The sequence below is a fragment of the Artemia franciscana genome, chromosome 21, assembly GCF_032884065.1.
Source record: "Artemia franciscana chromosome 21, ASM3288406v1, whole genome shotgun sequence".
Classification (NCBI taxonomy): Eukaryota; Metazoa; Arthropoda; class Branchiopoda; order Anostraca; family Artemiidae; genus Artemia; species Artemia franciscana.
Window position 1 is genome coordinate 29,356,230 of NC_088883.1, and position 20,367 is coordinate 29,376,596.

The following is a 20,367-nucleotide window of genomic DNA, read 5'->3' on the forward strand; positions in this document are numbered from 1 at the left end:
GGATTTTTGACACACTTTGTTAAACTATTTCAGCATTGAAGGGTCAAAAAGTATGGAATGCAAACCATAATTTTGTTTTATGGCCTACAAACTAAACATTCAAATGATTAGTCAAGCGAAGTCTTTTTTCTACGCTTTACTTTAAAAAATTTGTTTTTTTTATAGTTTTATGACTACTTTGCTTACTGGTTTGTAATGCAAATATCCGCTCATTACGTAATAGTTATAAGTTCGTTACGTTAGTTAATTTGTAAGTTACGTATAATTTTTACTAATAAAAATGTTCGTTAAAAATTAAAAATTCTAGTTGCCTTTTTAAATAACCGAAAAATTGGAGGGCAACTAGGCATCCTCCCCAGCCCTTTTTCTCAAAATCGTCTGATCAAAACTAAGAGAAAGCCACTTAGCAAAAAAAATATTAATGCGCAAATTTCGTTTTAATTATTCATTTGCGGAGAGCCAAAATCAGACATGTATTAACTCATAAATGTTCAGAAATTAAATAATAAAAACAAGTTTTTTAACTGAAAGTAAGGAGCGACATTAAAACTCAAAACGAACAGAAATTGCTCCGTGCCTGAAGGGGGCTGTTCCCTCCTCAACGTCCCGCTCTTTACGCTAAAGTTATTTACTGTTTTATAAAGTAGAATTGAGAGAAAGAGTCAAAAGTGATCGGAGGCAACAAGCCCTCCCCCAGCCCTTTTCTCCCCGAATGTTTTAGATAAAATTGCTTATCACTAACTCTTTAGCTCTTTCCTTATCACTAATTGCTGACCTTTTCTTATTTTTAACTGGTACAAGTCCAGATGAACTACTCCCTCAAAGTATATTAGCATGCCAGCACAATAGTTTACTATTATGCTGCTCGCTTCATCTTCCAGAGCTTCAGCAAATTTATACGTGACCCCCACTTCATATCTCAGGTCAAACACCTTGATGAGGTGTTTCATGTTTATTATTGCTTTGTTTTGTATATTGCGGGAGCGTCAACATTATTTGAAAGGTAATAAGATTTTTTTCCATAATTTTTCTAAATAAAAACACTATCTTGGTTGGCGATCCTGCTGCTGAAAAAGAGAATCAAGAGAGAGCGGGAGTGATTAGCGTGTTCAACAAACCACAAAAAGACCATAGGAAATATCAAAATCAACGAGAAGAAAGCAATCCCAAGATTACTGCCGCTTTGGAAACTATACCTCTTTGATTATTTTCGAAAGCATTGATTTGTCAATTTCCTCCAGCGAAACTTTACTGTTGCTACCACTCAAAGTCCTTGCAAATTGGAACCGCGCGGTCCCGAAAATAGAGCCAATCACAGTAAGTGATTACACATGTAGTTTCTGCTCCGATTTTACTGAAATCACCATAGAAATTGCAGCGTTGACTTCGTACCATTCGAAGAACAAAAATCAAACAACAAAACTTAGCCGTCAAATAACTCCAACTGAACTCAACAACAATCTTTTCGTAAATTATTTAATTTGATACAAATTTCCTGAAGTAATGATATTATCATTACAACGCATGATGTTGTAATAAAATCAAATTTGGTTGTGTGGGTTTTGCGAGTCTCATCCGTCACGAAAGGGTTAAAAAAGGAAGTATAATAAATTTTTGAGAAAATTTTTCTCACAGGTATTATATCGACGTTTGCTTTCATAACACTAAGACGTTTGATGACAAACCAGCTCCCTCGAGTTGGGTATTTCAAAGCTCTTGACGGATACTCAGCAACATGTCTCGTGTTCATTATTGCTACCTTGGTGGAATTTGGTTTCGTCAACACTGTTTGGAGAAGGACGTAAGTACACTCTATTCGACTTACAATTTGTTATAAATACAAAAAATCCATCCTTAAATTTATTATTTTCCATTCCTATTACTGTTTCTATTCATAATCTTAGAATTATCAAAGTTTTCTTTTTGTCGTTTAGCAGATATCGTTAATATTCTTTAGTCGTTAAAATTTAGTCGATTTTTATAGCTTCCTTGGGTAAGCAAGTATTTAAAAGCTCTTTATAAGGTTATTCTTATTTATTAGTGCTTTATTGGTAGTTTATGGGAGTGTCAACATTGATTGAAAGGTAACGTAAGCTTATTTGATGCCATTACTTTTGCAGATAAAAACCATATTTTCTAAAATACATATCATTCTCTACAGGACTTAGTTCAATTCAAGTCATTCAGAGGATTTGAAAGGGAGGAAAGGGGCAAGGTATCAAGATAAAAATTTGTGAACTTTGATAATTTGCGAACTTCGATAATTTGTGAACTTCGATGATCGTTCTTGTCATGTATATTTCTGTTGATTTTTTCACAAATAGAAATAGGATGTTTGAAACAAAAATCACTTTCAGTAAAGCAAGAAGGACACTTTGCTGTTTTCAAGTCTAAGAGGGCCCAAAATCCTGTTTGGGTTTATTCGGTTCATTTTAAGTTCGGTGTTATTTTTTTATGTCTCTGTTGATATTGGGTGTGATTTATTTAACCATCCTGATTTCTATTCATTTATTCGATTTACTATCTGATGACGGATGGACGACTAATAGATAGACATATCTATTAACAAATGAACTAACATCATTTTTATACAATCCTAATAAGGGGGGGGGAATGCCAGGTTTGCTTCTCACTGAATTGGACTATCTGTCTTGGCTTTTTCTACAATATTTTCTACAATTTTCTAAATTTTTATTTCCAATTGAATGAGAAGCAAACCTGGCATTAATCCCCCTTCCCCTTATTAAGATTGTATAAAAATAATATTAATTCATTTGTTAATTAAAATGTTGTTTTTGAATTAAATTGGATTTAGTTGTTTTGAGTTGTTTTAATTGTTTTAATCTGTCTTGGCTTTTTCTACAATTAGCCATGAATTAAAATGGAATAGTTGTGGGCATCAAGTCATGGCTAAATGTAGAAAAAGCCAAGACAGATGGTCCAATTGAGTGAGAAGCAAACCTGGCATTAATCCTCATCCCCTTATTAGGATTGTATAAAAATGATAGTAGTTCATTTGTTAATAGATATGTCTATCTATTAGTCGTACTTGCGTCATTCCTAGGGCAGTAGAACCAAGGTAAATAGGTCATAGAGGTCATAGAGCAAAGATAGTTATACTATTTGACTTCATTTTTGTTTCTGTTTGGTTTATCTTGCTTTTTACTTTCCTTTGAAAAATTCTAACTTAAAATACACTAACTAAATATCTACATTAAACATAGGACGAGAAATTCCTGTATGACATAAACATATACCACTATGAAAAAATAAGTGAATTCCAACATGAACATAAATCATATTAACAAATTTTTATTTAAACGAAAGTATTTAAACTAGAGAAATAGAAACCACTGCAAACAGGAGTAGGGATGACACTACCGACGCCTTGCAAAATCAAGAACGTCACTTGTACTTTACTAAAAGCAATTTTTATTTCATGCTATGAATTTTTATTTCTCATTAAATAAAACCACATGTTTCATGAGATGAAAGTAAAGATCAACATTAAAACATAAAAAGAATAGAAATTTCTCTGCATATGAAATGGTCTGTCCCTTTTGAACCCATGGCTTTTTACGCTAAAGTTTTATAGTCATTTAAGAATACTTTTTAGCCCAAATTGAGAACCGTTTGGTTTCAACAGTAATTTTTTTGTTTTAAGAATTTGGACGAAAAACAAACTTTAGCGTAAAAATGGCTGGCTTAGGAGGAACAACCTGTCTAATATACGGCATAATTTTTGCTTGTTTAAATTCGTTTATGTCGCTCATGGCATACATTTCGGAAAACTTGTTTTTTGATTTCTTATCATATATATAGTATTAGATACAAAAAACAAGTTTTTTCGACTGAAAGTAAGGAGCGAAATTACAATTTAAAACGAACAGAAATTATTCCGTATATGAAAATGGTTGTTCCTTCCTCAACGCCCCGCTCTTTACGCTAAAGTTTAACTCTTTCTTAAAACTCATAAAAAACACAATAAAAAAAATTCAGCGTAAAGAGCAGGGTGTTGAGGAAGGAACAAAAACTTTCATATACAGAGCAATTTACGTTCGTTTTAAGTTTTAATGTCACTCCTTACTTTCAGTTGGAAAAACTTGTCGTTATATTTAATTTCTGAACGTTTTTGAATTAATGCTTGTTTTGATTTTGGTTTTCCGCAAATGAATCATTAAAAAATAATTTGCATATCAATTTTTTCTAAAAAGGGAGGGGGAGAAGGCCATTTGCCCTCCAATTTTTCGGCTGCTTGAAAAGGCAACTAGAACTTTTAGTTTTTTACGAACGTTTTTATTAGTAATATCTGTACGCAACTTACGAGAAACTTACTTAACGAACTTCTATGTTCTTATATTTTCATTATGTATATGAGATGTTTCACCCCCTCGTCAATACCTCGCTCTTTACAATTAAGCTTAAATTTTGTCCCAATGCTTTAAGAATGACCAATGAATCACAAAGGCCGTAGAATAAATAGTTGAAATTACTAAAAATACTTTGGTGTAAAGAGCGAGGTATTTAGAAGGAGATGAACCTCCTCATAAGCGTAATAATTTCTGTTAATATTAAGTATTAATGCTGCTCCTTACTTTCAGTTGAAAAGCTTCATATTCATTTTTCATTGTTTTTTTTTTAATGACGTTAGAAAATCCTGGACTCCCTTCACGGAGATGCTCTTTCCCTATGATAAGTTTTCCATGGAAAGACCCTCCCACATAACCCCTTCTCTTCGCCCCCCCAAACCAAAAATCCCCCTGAAAACGTCTGTATACTTCCCAGTAGCGAATACTATGTGTAAACAATGGCCAAGGTTTTAACTTGCAGCCCCTCCCCCGGGGACTCTGGGGGAATAAGTCGTAACCAAAAATATAGTTATTAGGTTTTTCGACTATGTTGAACAAAATGTCTGTCTTTAAATTTTGATCCATTGACTTTGCGGAAAAAATGAGCGTGGGAGGGGCCTAGGTCCCTCCAATTTTTGATCACTTAAAAAGGGCACTAGAACTTTTAATTTCTGTTAGAATGAGTCTTCTTGTGACATTCTAGGACCACAGGGTTGATACGATCACCCCTGGAAAAAAAAAACAAAAAAAAACAAACAAATAAACACGCACCCGTGATCGGTGTTTGGCGAAAAATACAAAATTGCACATTTTTGTAGATAGAAGCTTGAAACTTCTACAATCGGGTTCTCTGATACGCAAAATGCGATGGTGTGGTTTTTATTAAGATTCTATGACTTTTAGGGAGTGTTTCCCTCATTTTCCTAAATAAGGAAAATTTTTCTCAGGCTCGTAACGTTTGATGGTTAAGACTATATTCGATGAAACTAATATATTTGAAATCAATATAAAAATCTGATCCTTTTGATAGTATCAAAATTCCAAATTTAGAGTTTCGGTTCCTATTGAGCCAGGCCGCTTACTACAGTTCGTTACCACGAACTGTTTGATATCCAAGGTTAATGTCAACACGAAGAGAGCTACCTCACCGTAAATCCGACACATTGCATATTTTGCTGCTGTAGAGTAATTTTTGAAAAAGAGGCTCATTTTCAAGAGTCCATTGCTGATGCAAAATATCAGAAACTAAATAGGGTAATAAATTGAAGCTTTCAAGGCATGTTAAGGGGATAGTGAGAGCTGAATTAAAAGGCAGTTCGAAAACAAGAAAAAGATTTCAAAAGTTCTGGCCATGCTTAGGGGAATATTGATTAAATCTAAAGATACGTCCTGCTTTCATATTGTCCAAAAAATGTATCTGCAAAATCACAATAGCCTGTGAGGATATTTAGTCGAAACTTTCAGGGAAGGTTAAACTATACTTAGCCCCTATGTGGATCCATGTTTCGAAAGAGCAAGTCTCGAGCATTTTAGGAACAGCTAAGAGAATCTTGTCAAAATTTTCAGGGAATGTTTAGGGATGAATTGAATCTACAAAAACAGAACTAAAGGGAGTGCCAGGGAAGATGAGGGGGAATGAGCAAGCTTAATAAGTATATCACTGTAGGTCCAGGTTGTCAAAAGGGCGTGGCTGCAATATCTCAAGAATGGAAAAGCGTATTCACTTGTCTATATATATATATATAAATAAGTTGTCTGTGTGTCTGTCGAGTGACGTCATGTTTTTTTGTCGACTGACGTCATGTATGTCGACTGACGAAATTACAGACCGGGACATCGGGACACAAATGACGACCGGGACACCGGGACATCTATATCTATATATATAAAAATAAGTTGTCTGTCTGTGTGTCTGTCAGGTGACGTCATGTTTCTGTGTCGACTGACGTCATGAAGTTAGTTGTCGTCATTTTTGCTATGACGGTGACGTCATTAAAGATATTTAAGACATATATGTTCACGTAGAAATCTATTAATGTTTAAGTTTAAAATGACTGATGAACTTACAATGGCAAAAGCCGATGAAGATGCTCAAAGAGTCTATGCCAAAAAACTTACTGCTGATAGAGAAAGTCAGAAAAGAAAGCGTGCCGAGGAATCAAAAGAACAGCAAGGAAACAGGCTTGAGGCTGATAGAGAAAGAAAGAACAGAAAGCGTGCCGAGGAACTACCAGAGCAACGCGAAAGCAGACTTGCTGCTAAAAGAGAAAGTGAAAAAAGAAGGCGTGCCAAGGAATCACAAAAACAGCAAGAAATCAGGCTTGCTGCTGATAGAGAAAGTGAGAAAAGAAAGCGTGCTGAGGAATCACAAGAACAGCAAGAAATCAGGCTTGCTGCTGATAGAGAAAGTAAGAAAAAAAAGGGTGCCGAGGAATCAGAGCAACCTGAAAGTCATCGCCTGGCATTCAGGTACAGCCCAGTCGATGATTATAGCTTGAGTAGATGTGTTCAAATCGGGAAAATGTCTAAAATTTGTCCCTACTGCAAGGCCTTGAAATTCAATGGTGAAACAATGGGAATGTGTTGCGCCTCAGGAAAAGTTAAACTTCCTCTTTTGGCTGCACCACCAGAGCCATTGAAGACTTTCCTTACTGGAACTACGTCAGAATCTAAGCGTTTTTTGTCACAAATCAGAAAATACAACTCATGTTTCCAAAAGACGTCGTTTGGAGCCGAAATCGAAAATCCAGATCAATTTATGTCTACTTTCAAAGTAAAAGGGCAAACTTATCATAGAGCAGGGTCCCTTCTACCATTCTCAGGCGAGAATTATAAATTTTTACAATTGTACTTCATCAGTGATAGAAATTCTGAATTGAATGCACGTTGCGAAATTTCTCCCAACGTTGAAAGGACAATCTTTTCCCAATTGCAACATCTTTTCCACGAAAATAATAATTTAGTGCGTCTGTTCAAAACAGCCATCGATTTGATGCCTACTGATACGCATAAAATTGTTATTTCCGCTGACAAAACGCCTCCTGGCCAACATGTGCGTAGATACAATGCTCCAACTATCGACGAAGTGGCAATCGTTATGGTCGGTGATCAGTTTTTACCCCGAGATATTATTCTTCATAAGCGAAACGCTCAGTTGTTAAGAATTGCTGAAACTCATCGATGCTACGATGCCCTACAATATCCTATCATTTTTTGGGATGGAGCCGACGGCTATCACTTTAATATTAAATTGATGAATCCAGCCACTAACAAAGAAATGAATAAGAAATGCAGTGCAATGCATTATTATTCCTATAGACTAATGATTCGGCAGGATGAAGAAAATTATATTTTAAAATGCCGTGAATTGTTTCACCAATTTGTCGTTGATATGTATGCTAAAATTGAATCAGAACGTTTGCTATATATCCGCCTGAATCAGACCAAGCTCCGCTCTGAACAATACATTCATTTGCGAGATGCAGTTATAAATGACGGTAATACCACAAACGTTGGAAGATTAACAATTTTACCTTCTTCATATGCTGGCAGTCCCCGTCATATGCATGAATATGCTCAAGATGCTATTGCGTGTGTTCGTCTCTATGGATTTATTCCAGATTTATTTATTACATTTACATGTAATCAATCTTGGGACGAGATACTGCAGCTTTTACTTCAAGGACAATCGGCGGTTCATAGGCATGACATTACGGCCCGTCTCTTCCGGCAAAAGTTGAAATCACTGATAAACTACATAGTAGAACTTGAAGTGTTTGGGTCAGTGCGATGCTGGATGTACTCAGTGGAATGGAAAAAACGAGGTTTGCCACACACACATATACTAATCTGGCTACATAAAAAAATTACTTCGAACGAAATTGATGATGTGATTTCCGCTGAAATACCTGATAAAAATGTTGATAAGGGGTTACATGATATTATTGTAAAAAATATGATACATGGACCTTGCGGTGCACTGAACAAAATTCACCATGTATGGCCAAAGGAAGGTGCACAAAGCAATATCCTCGACTTTTAGTATCCAACACAATTACTGGCAATGATGGTTACCCACAATATAGAAGAAGATCTACTGAAGATGGCGGTAAAACAGCAATAATAAAAAAGCGTACCGGTACCACCATCGAAGTAGATAACCAGTGGGTTGTTCCATATTCCCCATTATTATCAAAAATATTTAATGCACACATAAACGTTGAATACTGTAACTCCGTAAAGGCAATAAAATCAAACAGTTCGTGGTAACGAACTGTAGTAAGGAGCGACCCGGCTCAATAGTAACCAAAACTCTAAAAAATTGAATTTTGAAATCAATAGCTACATCAAAAGAATTGAATTTTAATGCTGATTTTAAATATATAAGTTTCATCAAGTTTAGTCTTACCCATCAAAAGTTACGAGCCTGAGAAAATTTGTCTTATTTAAGAAAATAGGGGGAAACACCCCCTAAAAGTCATAGAATCTTAACGAATATCACACCGTATCAGAGAACCCTATCAGCGTATCAGAGAACCCTACTGTAGAAGTTTCAAGCTCCTATCTACAAAAACGTGGAATTTTGTATTTTTTGCCAGAAGACAAATCACGGGTGCGTGTTTATTTGTTTGTTTGTTTTTTTTTCTTTTTCCCAGGGGTCATCGTATTGACCAAGTGGTCCTAGAATGTCGCAAGAGGGCTCATTCTAACGGAAATGAAAAGTTCTAGTGCCCTTTTTAAGTGGCCGAAAAATTGGAGGGCATCTAGGCCCCCTCCCACACTCATTTTTTTCCCAAAGTCAACGGATGAAAATTTTGAGATAGCCATTTTGTTCAGCATAGTCGAAAACCATAATAACTATGTATTTGGGGATGATTTACTCCCCTACAATCCCTGGGGGAGGGGCTGCAAGTTACAAACTTTGACCAGTGTTTAAATATAGTAATGGTTATTTGGAAGTGTACAGACGTTTTCAGGGGAATTTTATTTTGTTTGGACGGTGGAGCTGAGGGGAGGGGTCTATGTTGGAAGATCTTTCCTTGGAGGAATCTGTCATGGGGGAAGAAAAATTCAAGGAAAAGGGCGCATGATTTTCTAGCATTACTATAAGAAAACAATGAAAAATAAACATGAAAACGTTTTTCCAAATGAAAGGTAGGAGTAACATTGAAACTTTAAACGAACAGAGATTATTACGCATATGAGGGGTTCTAAAAATACTTTAGCATAGAGAGCGAGGTATTTTGGAGGAGATAAATACCTCACTCTTTATGCTAAAGTATTTTTAGTAATTTCAACTATTTATTCTACGGCCTTTCTGATTCAGGGGTTATTTTTAAAGAATTGAGACAAAACTTAAGATTTAGTGTAAGGAGCGAGGTATTAACGAGGATACAAACCCCCTTGTATACATAATCTATCTATATAAAAATAAGTTGTCTGTGTGTGGATCTGTGGATGGATCAGGTGACGTCACCTGAAAAAACTGGATCAGGTGACAAAACTGAAAACTGAAAAAACTAAAAAAAGGCAAAAACTACAAAAAAAAACTAAAAACTAATAAAAAAAATAAAAAAGCTAAAAAACTAAAAAAACTAAAAAAAGGCAAAAACTACAAAAAAAAATAAAAACTAATAAAAAAAGCTAAAAAACTAAAAAAACTAAAAAAAAGGCAAAAACTACAAAAAAAACTAAAAACTAATAAAAAAAATAAAAAAGCTAAAAAACTAAAAAAACTAAAAAAACTAAAAAAAGATAAAAAACTAAAAAAACTAAAAACTAAAAAAAACTAAAAAAAAGGAAAAAACTGAAAAATAAGCTAAAATAAAGGTAAAAACCAATAAAAAACTAAAAAAAAAACTGAAAAAACTAAAAAAAGGCAAAAACTACAAAAAAAATAAAAACTAATAAAAAAGTAAAAAAGCTAAAAAAACTAAAAAAACTAAAAAAAGGTTAAAAACTAAAAAAAATAAAAAATAAAAAAAACTAAAAACAAGGAAAAAACTAAAAAATAAGCTAAAATAAAGGTAAAACCAATAAAAAACTAAAAAGAAAAAAAGGAAAAAACTAAAAAAAATTTTCATCTAAAAAACTAAAAAAACTAAAAAAGGTAAAAACTAAAAGAACTAAAAAAGAAAAAAATAAATGACGACACTCAAAGAGAAAGCGACCAGGACAAAAGGAATGTTCGATTAGCAATCAACAAAGCACCGGGACACAGGGAGTATAAATGACGACCAGGACATAAGTAAAAAAAAAAACTAACAAAACTAAAAAGAAGGTAAAAACTACAAAAAAACTAAAAAGAAAAAACTAAAAAAAGGCAAAAACTACAAAAAAAAACTAAAAACTAATAAAAAAGCTAAAAAACTAAAAAAACTAAAAAAAGGCAAAAACTACAAAAAAAAACTAAAAACTAATAAAAAAAATAAAAAAGCTAAAAAACTAAAAAAAACTAAAAAAACTAAAAAAAGGTAAAAAACTAAAAAAACTAAAAACTAAAAAAAACTAAAAAAAGGAAAAAACTGAAAAATAAGCTAAAATAAAGGTAAAAACCAATAAAAAACTAAAAAAAAAAACTGAAAAAACTAAAAAAAGGCAAAAACTACAAAAAAAACTAAAAACTAATAAAAAAAGTAAAAAAGCTAAAAAACTAAAAAAACTAAAAAAACTAAAAAAAGGTAAAAAACTAAAAAAAATAAAAAATAAAAAAAAATAAAAAAAGGAAAAAACTGAAAAATAAGCTAAAATAAAGGTAAAAACCAATAAAAAACTAAAAAGAAAAAAAGGAAAAAACTAAAAAAAAATTTCATATAAAAAACTAAAAAAAACTAAAAAAAGTAAAAACTAAAAGAACTAAAAAAGAAAAAAATAAATGACGACATTCAAAGAGAAAGCGACCAGGACAAAAGGAATGTTCGATTAGCAATCAACAAAGCACCGGGACACAGGGAGTATAAAAGACGACCAGGACATAAGTAAAAAAAAAACTAACAAAACTAAAAAGAAGGTAAAAACTACAAAAAAAAAGAAAAAAAAACTAAAAACTAATAAAAAAACTAAAAAATCTAAAAATCTAAATAAACTAAAAAAGAAAAAAAAAGGAAAAAAATAAAGGAGAAAAACAAAACTAAAAAACGAATGTATATACAGACCGGGACACCGGGATACAAATACAGATTGTTTTCCCATGGACCATTATATGTTGCATGTTCAAGAGTCGGTAAACCTGACAATCTATTTATATGCAAAGACAATGGGACAGCAAAGAATGTTGTATATTCGCAAGTTTTACGTAGTTAAAACCATATATATATATATATATATATATATATATATATATATATATATATATATATATATATATATATATATATATATATATATATATATATCTATCTATATTCACAGGTGGGACATAGGGACACAACTACAATGGCGCGTAACTATTATGGCGCGTAACGACTTACGCGTGCGGGGGGGGGCTTGGGGGGGGGGGGGGGCGCGAAGTGCCCCCATAAAAATATAAGATTATGAAAGTTTGTTACGTAAGTTGCTAATTTATAAGTTACGTATATTTTTTACTAATAAAAACGTTAGTTAAAAATTAAAAGTTCTAGTTGCCTTTTTAAGCAACCGAAAAATTGGAGGGCAACTAGGCCTCCTTCTCCACCCCTTATTTCTCAAAATCGTCTGATCAAAACTAAGAGAAAGCCATTTATCCAAAAAAAGAATTAATATACAAATTTCATTTTAATAATTTATGTGGGGAGAGCCAAAACCAAACATGCATTAATTCAAAAATGTTCAGAAATTAAATAAAAAAAAACTAATTTTTTTAGCTGAAAGTAAGGAGCAACATTAAAACTTAAAACGAACAGAAATTACTCCGTATATAAAATGGGTTTCTCCTCCGCAATCCCTCGCTCTTTACGCTAAAGTTTGACTCTTTGCCACAATTCTACTTTTTAAAACAATTAAAAGCTTTAGCGTAAAGAGCGAGGGATAGCGGAGGAGACAGCCCATTTTATATACGGAGTAATTTCTGTTCGTTTTAAGTTTTAATGTCGCTGCTTACTTTCAGCTAAAAAAATTAGATTTTTTATTTAATACATATGTAAATACGTCAACAAAGGCAGTGAAATGGCAGTTTTTGGCTTGCAGCCCGAAATCAAAGATTTCGACGAAATCGTACAATACCAGGCTGGAAGATACATAAGCAGTAATGAAGCTGTTTGGCGAATTCTTTCATTTCCGATATATGAACATAGTCCAGCTGTTGTTCACTTAGCGGTACATTTACAGAATGGTCAACGTGTTTATTTCTCAGGAACCAACGTGCAACAAAGAGCCCTGAATCCACCGGATACAAAATTAACAGCTTTTTTTCGCTTTGCAAAAATGATTCTTTTGCAAAAAAAACTGCTGTATACTGAAGTGCCTTCGTATTACACGTGGAATACTAAAAATAAAGTATTTGAACGTCGAAAACAGGGTAAGTCAGTCGACGGCCAACCTACCATCTTCAAAGATACCACGATAGGAAGACTCTACACCGTTCACCCCAATCAACATGAATGCTTCTTTCTACGCCTGCTTTTGGTGAATGTACCCGGTCCGACATCCTTTGAGCATTTGAGAACTGAGAACGGTACTATACATGACACTTACCGTAGTGCATGCCAAGCTCTGAATTTATTGGAGAATGACCAATACTGGGATAACTGCATCAATGACGCGTGCGAAACGTCAACCCCAAGTCAAATTCGTGCATTGTTTGGCATCATTTTAACAACTTGCTCTCCATCAGCTTCTACAGAGTTATGGGAAAAATATAAGTCAAAAATGTCCGAAGATATACTCCATCGAAAACAGTTAGAGACGTCCCAGGAGGTACTGGTAAAACATTCGTGAAAAAACTGATTCTGGCATCAATTCGATCAAAAAATGACATAGCGTTGGCAATTGCGTCGTCCGGAATAGCCGCAACATTGCTGCCTGGTGGAAGAACTGCTCATTCCGCTTTGAAATTGCCTCTGAATTTGCATTCTACAGAAACTCCCACGTGCAATATTTCCAAATCATCTGGGATGGGTAAAGTATTGCAGCAATGCAAACTTATTATTTGGGATGAGTGCACAATGACACACAAAAAATCGCTCGAGGCTCTGGATCAATGCTTGAAAGATTTGAGAGGGAAGTCGAAACCCTTTAGCAGCACATTAATATTGCTTGCGGGAGATTTCAGGCAAACATTACCTACAATACCTAGATCAACTCCTGCAGACGAAATGAATGCTTGCCTGAAAAATCCTAATTTATGGGCACACGTAAAAATATTAAAATTAACTACAAATATGCGTTTCCGATTGCAAAACGATGACTCTGGTCAAACATTTTCAGATCAATTGCTGGAAATTGGAAACGGAAATCTCCCAGTAGACTCAATATCAGGACGTATACAACTACCTGCTGATTTCTGTAATTTAGTGACGTCCAAAAATGAATTGATTGAAAAAGTATTTCCGAATATTCTAAAAAATTATAAAACTAATAAATGGCTAAGTGAAAGAGCGATTCTCGCACCCAAAAATATAGACGTCCACGAAATCAACAATATTGTTTTGACCAAGATTCGAGACCAGGCAGTCCTTTACAAGTCAGTCGACACAGTTTTGGAACCAAATGAAGCGGTTAATTATCCATCTGAATTTTTAAATTCGATAGATCTTTCAGGATTTCCACCACACGTGCTACAACTAAAAATAGGCGTACCAATAATACTTTTAAGAAATATCAACCCACCAAAGCTTTGCAATGGCACGCGACTTCCCGTAAGAAAAACAATGGAAAACCTAATAGAGGCCACAATCTTGACAGGGCCTTTTGAGGGTGAGGGTGTTCTTATTCCTCGCATTCCCATGATTCCAACGGATCTGCCTTTTCAATTTAAAAGATTGCAATTCCCAATTCGATTAGCATGTGCAATCACCTTTAACAAAGCTCAAGGTCAATCATTAGAAAAATTTGGTATAGATCTTAATACTGATTGTTTTTCCCATGGACAATTGTACGTTGCACGTTCGAGGGTCGGTAAACCTGACAATCTATTTATATGCAGCGACAATTGGACAGCGAAGACTGTTGTATATTCGCAAGTTTTACGCAGTTAATTTGTATTGTATCTATCTATCTATCTATCTATATAAAAACGAGTTGTGTGTATGCATGTTTGTTTGTTTGTAAAAAGAGCGTTTGCATATGACGTCATTATTAGTACATACGGCTTTGTATATGCACAGACAATGGGAAAGCCAAGAATGTTGTATATTCGCAATTTTTACGTAGTTTAACTCCTGCAGACGAAATGAATGCTTGCCTGAAAAATTCTAATTTATGGGCACACGTAAAAATATTAAAATTAACTACAAATATGCGTGTCCGATTGCAAAACGATGACTCTGGTCAAACATTTTCAGATCAATTGCTGGCAATTGGAAACGGAAAGCTCCCAGTAGTGGGAAAGCCAAGAATGTTGTATATTCGCAATTTTTACGTAGTTGGAAACACATATATAAATCTATCTATATTCACAGGTGGGACACAGGGACACAACTACAATGGCGCGTAACTAATATGGCACATGACGACTTACGCGCGCAGGGGGGCTTGGGGGGCTTGAAGCGCCCCACCAACTAGTTGTTGGGGTGGCGCGAAGAGCCCAACCAACTATGTGTTGGGGTGGCGCGAAGCGCCACCCCAACAGCTAGTGTATATATAAATAAGTTGTTTGTCTGTGTGTCTGTCAGTTGACGTCATGTCATCATGTCGTCATGAAGTTATTTGTCCTCATGTTTGTTATGACGATGACGTCATTAAAAGTATTTAAGAAAATTGTTCAAAGACAAATTTTTAATTGTAAGAAGATCGTGAACGGAAAAATGTTTAATTGTAAAATGACTGAAGAACCTACAATGGCAACAGCCGAGGAAGCTGCTCAAAGAGTCTATGCCAAAAAACTTGGGGGGATAGAGAAAGTAAATAAAGAAAGCGTGCCGAGGAATCACAAGAACAGCAAGAAAACAGGCTTGCGGCTAAAGAACGCAAAACCGCGCAGTTAGATGAAAATCCACCGGGACAGCGAGAGTCAAAACATATCAAAACTGAAAATGATAGCGATGATGATTGGGTTTGGGATTTTGACTTGGATAAGGTCATCAATGCCTACCAGATTTTAGTTTAAAGAAAACAAAGGTTCGGCGATATGTATTTCATCGTTACGCTGAAAAATAAAAAAGAAAAAGAAAACTGAAAAAGAAAAAAGGTAAAAAACTTAAAAAAACTAAAAAGAAAAAACACTCAAAGGGAAATTACAGACCGGGACACAAATGACAACCGGGACAGAGGGAATATAAATGACGACCGTGACACTCAACGAGAAATTACAGACTGGGATACCGGGACACAAATGACGACCGGGACAGAGAGAATATAAATGACGACCAGCACACAGGTATTTAAGAATATCGTTCAAAGACAAATTTTTACTTGTAAGAAGATCGTTGAAAGAGAAATTTCTAATTGTAAAATGACTGAAGAACCTACAATGGCAACACCCGAGGAAGCTGCTCAAAACGAATGTATTCAAGCCGAAGTAGCTGAGTTGGTGAAGCGTTATGTTTCAGGTTCTAGGTCCGAGAGGCTCCAGGTTTGAACCTTGGCTTTAGCATTAATACAAAAGAAGAAAAAAACTGAAAAAGGTAAAAACTACAAAAAAACTAAATAGAAAATACTAAAAAAACTAAGAAACTAAAAAAAAACAAAAAAAGTAAAAAACTAAAAACAAAAAAAGAAAAAAAAGAAAAAAAACTAAAAAAAAGGTAAAAAATACAAAAAAAACTAAAAAGAAAAAACAACTAAAAATTAATAAAAAACTAAAAAAAACTAAAAACTGAAACAGAAAAAAAACTAAAAAAGGAAAAAACTGAAAAATAAAGGAGAAGAAAAAAACTAAAAGCCGGGACACAGGGAATATAAATGATGACCGGGACACTCAAAGAGAAATTACAAACTGGGACACTGGAACACAAATAACGACCGGGAGATGTAAATGACGACCGGGACACTCAAAGATAAATTACAGACCGGGACACTGGGACACAAATGACGACCGGGACACAGGGAATATAAATGACGAACGGGACGCTCAAAGAGAAGTTACAGACTGGGACACTGGGACACAAATGACGACCGGGATACTGGGAATATAAATGACGACCGGGACACAGGGAATATTCGATTAGCAATCACCATCAACAAAGCTCAAGGGCAATCATTAGAATAATGAGGAATAGATCTGAATACGGATTGTTTTTTCCTTGGACAATTTTATGGTTCATGTTCAAGAGTCGGTACACGTGACAATCTATTTATATGCACAGACAATGGGACATCGGAGAATGTTGTATAATCGCAAGTTTTACGTAGTTAAAAACATATATATATCTATAACGAAAAGAGAAATCTTTTCTCTTTTATCCATATTCAAAGGTGGGACACAGGGACACAAGTACAATGGCGCGTAACTAATATGGCGCGTAACGACTTACGCGCGCAGAGGGGCTTGGGGGGGGGCGTGAACCGCCCCCACCATATAAGTGACGACCGGGACATTCAAAGAGAAAGCGATCAGGACACAAGGAATGTTCGATTAGCAACCATCATCAACAAAGCACCGGGACAAATGACGACCGGGACATAGGGAATATAAATGACGACCAGGACACTCAAAGAGAAATTACAGACCGGGACACAGGAACACAAATGATGACCGTCACAAAAATAACGACCGGGACACCGGGACACAGGGAATATAAATGACGACCGCAACACTCAAAGAGAAATTACAGACTGAGACACCGGGACACAAATGACGACCGGGACACAGGGAAACAACTACAACGGGGATGCCGGGGGCACAGAAGGATATATAAATGACGACGGGGACACAGGGAATGTTCGATTAGCAATCACCATCAACAAAGCTCAGGGGCAATCATTAGAACAATGAGGTATAGATCTGAATACAGATTGTTTTTCCCATGGACAATTATATGTTGTATGTTCAAGAGTCGGTAAACCTGACAATCTATTTATATGTAGAGACAATGGAACAGCCAAGAACGCTGTATATTCGCAATTTCTACGTAGTTAAATATATATATATATATATATATATATATATATATATATATATATATATATATATATACATATATATATATATATATATATATATATATATATATATATATATATATATATATATATATATATATATATATATATATATCTATATTCATAGATATATTTATATATATCTATATTCACAGGTGGGATACAGGGACACAACTACAACGGCGCGTAACTAATATGGCGCGTAACGACATACACGCACGGGGGGGCTGTTGGGGTGGCGCGAAGCGCGACCCCAACTTCTATTAACTTATAATATGTGCTAAGGAGCCTAGTGGGGAGGAGCGGCAATCTAAATCAAACTACAAACACTTTTATTCAGGTTTTCAGAATGAATTAATTGTAATATCTTAAGAGGTGATATAAGAGAGTGTCTTTATGGTTCTTCAAAGACACTATATGCATAGAAGTTGTCAAAAGGGCGTATATGCAAAACTTTAGGAACACCGAAGAATATTAGCTGCCATTTTCAGAAAATGATGAAAGGGGATATCAAAGGGGTCAAGATCATTTCATTCCAGTAGAAAATGATGCAATTCTTTAATCCATTTGTTTGAATAATATTCCCCCTACCCATCCATTTAAAGTAAATAGCAAGAATATGAATGAATTGCTCTTAAATTTTACTTGAAAATATAAGTTGCAAGCCAAAACCTTGATTCATAGGTAAAAAACATTATAAAAAGTTCACATATTCAATTTTAAGCAACAAAAAAAATTAATTAAAAATACTAGGAACTACTTTTTAAGACGTGTCCAATAAAGTAGTAACTCAAAGCAAAGTACCGCTTTGGAAACTGATCTAAATCTAAAATGGAAAAACTAGTAGTTTAAAGAAATAAAAAAAAATTGCAAAGATGGTTATAATTAATGAAAAATTACAATTTAAACTATGTTCGAGCAAATTTTACTTTAAATGAGCTGTCAATACTATCAGTATAATGTAGCGAACACTACTATACCATCACCATCAATGAAATGGCCAGTAGTAGCTAAGCATATAGTTAAAAAATTCTTGAAAAATTCCTGTAAGAATAATGCCTGGTAATATTGAGGGAAAGTAGGCAAACATAGCAGCAATTATCGCAAACAGAATCAGGAATAGCATTATTTATGCCTTATGATCAAAGATGAAAAGAAACAATATGAATGAATAATCAATGACAAACCCTCATTGACCTTTTATTGAAAGAGATCCAAATGATCATGCTTTCATATTCTGGCTTAAGAGAGCCCCAGGATTCAGATTTTCAGCACAAACTTACCATGAGACGTCAAAACTACTGTAAAAGAAAATTTAATTAATTCATCAGCGCTTTAACACATTTGTATTTCAAGAAATTTTCTAAATTTCAGGAAAGAGTTGCAAATTAAGAAGCTGTCGGCAACAAGCTTGTTTAAGAGTGCTATTACTCCAAGCGCAAGCAGAAGACCATCATTAAGCCCATCAATGATGACTTCCAGCGTTAATGATCTCGTAAGTGATGAACTTTTTTTTTATTTTAGTCACTCAATGGAAGTTCAAGCTTGTGCAATTGTTACATATTCCCTAATACTTTTCTATAAATTTCATTATAAAACACAAAATACAATTAATATTTATTTTTAAATACAAATAAAATTCTTCCTAACTGTATGCCACTAAAATTTGATCAATTAACTAACCTATTAATAATTCCTAATAAAATATTCATAATTTATCTAAAAATTATTTTTATTTTTATATTATGTAGATTTAAATGATATATTTAGTGAAACACATTTAATTTATTATAAATAATTATATTTTACTACTTATTTAGAATCTTTTATATTACGCATTACATTTAATTATGAGTATTATTACATAGGCATATACTATGTTATTCAAGTTAAATATTGATTGCGATTGATTATTAAAAATATAGTAATATTTGATAATAAAAAGTATGTAAATAGTAGTAATGCATTTTTTATTCATAAGATACCAGCTTTAATCATCGTAAACTGATACAAATTAGATTGTTTTGGTTCTAAAATAGTGATTACTAATTTGGGTTTTAATGCTTACTCGTAATATCAAACAATTATCCTTATGCTAAATTTTTTCTTTTGCTATGTAAGCATAAGAGAGGAGAACTTAAAATACGTAAGTAATGTATCTGTGCTGGGCAAAATATAAAGCAAGAATATAAAACATAAATATAAAATTTGGTTCAAACCCTCTAGATATTTACCTCTTTTTAGGTTTTCAACCCTCTTATAACAAACAATAAATTAATTTCACCAAAAATTGAAAATCTTTGAATATAGAAGCAAATATTTTAAACTCGATAAGTTTAACATACCCACCAAAATCCATTGCAAAAGAAAATTTATACAGTTTGGAATAAAGTAGTGAAATACTTTCGAAAGGGGAGGGGAACATGCAACCTTGGTGATAACTCCAGTGTATCAGAGAATACTATATACATCCAGGTTGTCAAAAGGACCCATTTACAATGTGACAGAAACAGCTAAAGCTATATAAAACTATTTTTAAACTTTTATTGGGGTTCAATGACACAATTTTTATGCAAGGGGCGAAGTTACCCCATCCTGGCGTCTTATTTTTTACTTTCACAGCTACAAATAAGGTAACTTACATATATTAAGCACCCGCACAACTGAGCAATAAAGATTTCGCATCTGTGCACAATACAATCAGTGAAAAGGTGGACCAAGTCAAAAAACGAGAAAAATCGTGAGCCACACGAACGAGGAACTCACGACTAATCTCTGTATT

The 20,367-nt window shown here is 34.0% G+C and overlaps 1 protein-coding gene and 2 long non-coding RNA genes across 3 annotated transcripts in view; 2 read left to right on the top strand and 1 right to left on the bottom strand.

The window, feature by feature from the left end:
- The window catches only part of LOC136040815 (uncharacterized), a 100,653-nt gene that overhangs the window by 63,612 nt on the left and 16,674 nt on the right, over positions 1-20,367 (bottom strand). The window lies entirely within an intron of this gene.
- The window catches only part of LOC136040814 (pH-sensitive chloride channel 2-like), a 69,409-nt gene that overhangs the window by 39,548 nt on the left and 9,494 nt on the right, over positions 1-20,367 (top strand). Inside the window, exons 7-8 of the mRNA XM_065725147.1 lie at positions 1,636-1,801; positions 18,960-19,080. Of these exons, the coding sequence (XP_065581219.1) occupies positions 1,636-1,801; positions 18,960-19,080 (287 nt within the window). The remainder of the gene's footprint in view (positions 1-1,635; positions 1,802-18,959; positions 19,081-20,367) is intronic.
- Positions 9,768-11,486, top strand: LOC136040743 (uncharacterized). Its single transcript, XR_010620865.1, has 2 exons — positions 9,768-10,629; positions 11,359-11,486. It is a non-coding gene; the product is annotated as an uncharacterized LOC136040743 (long non-coding RNA).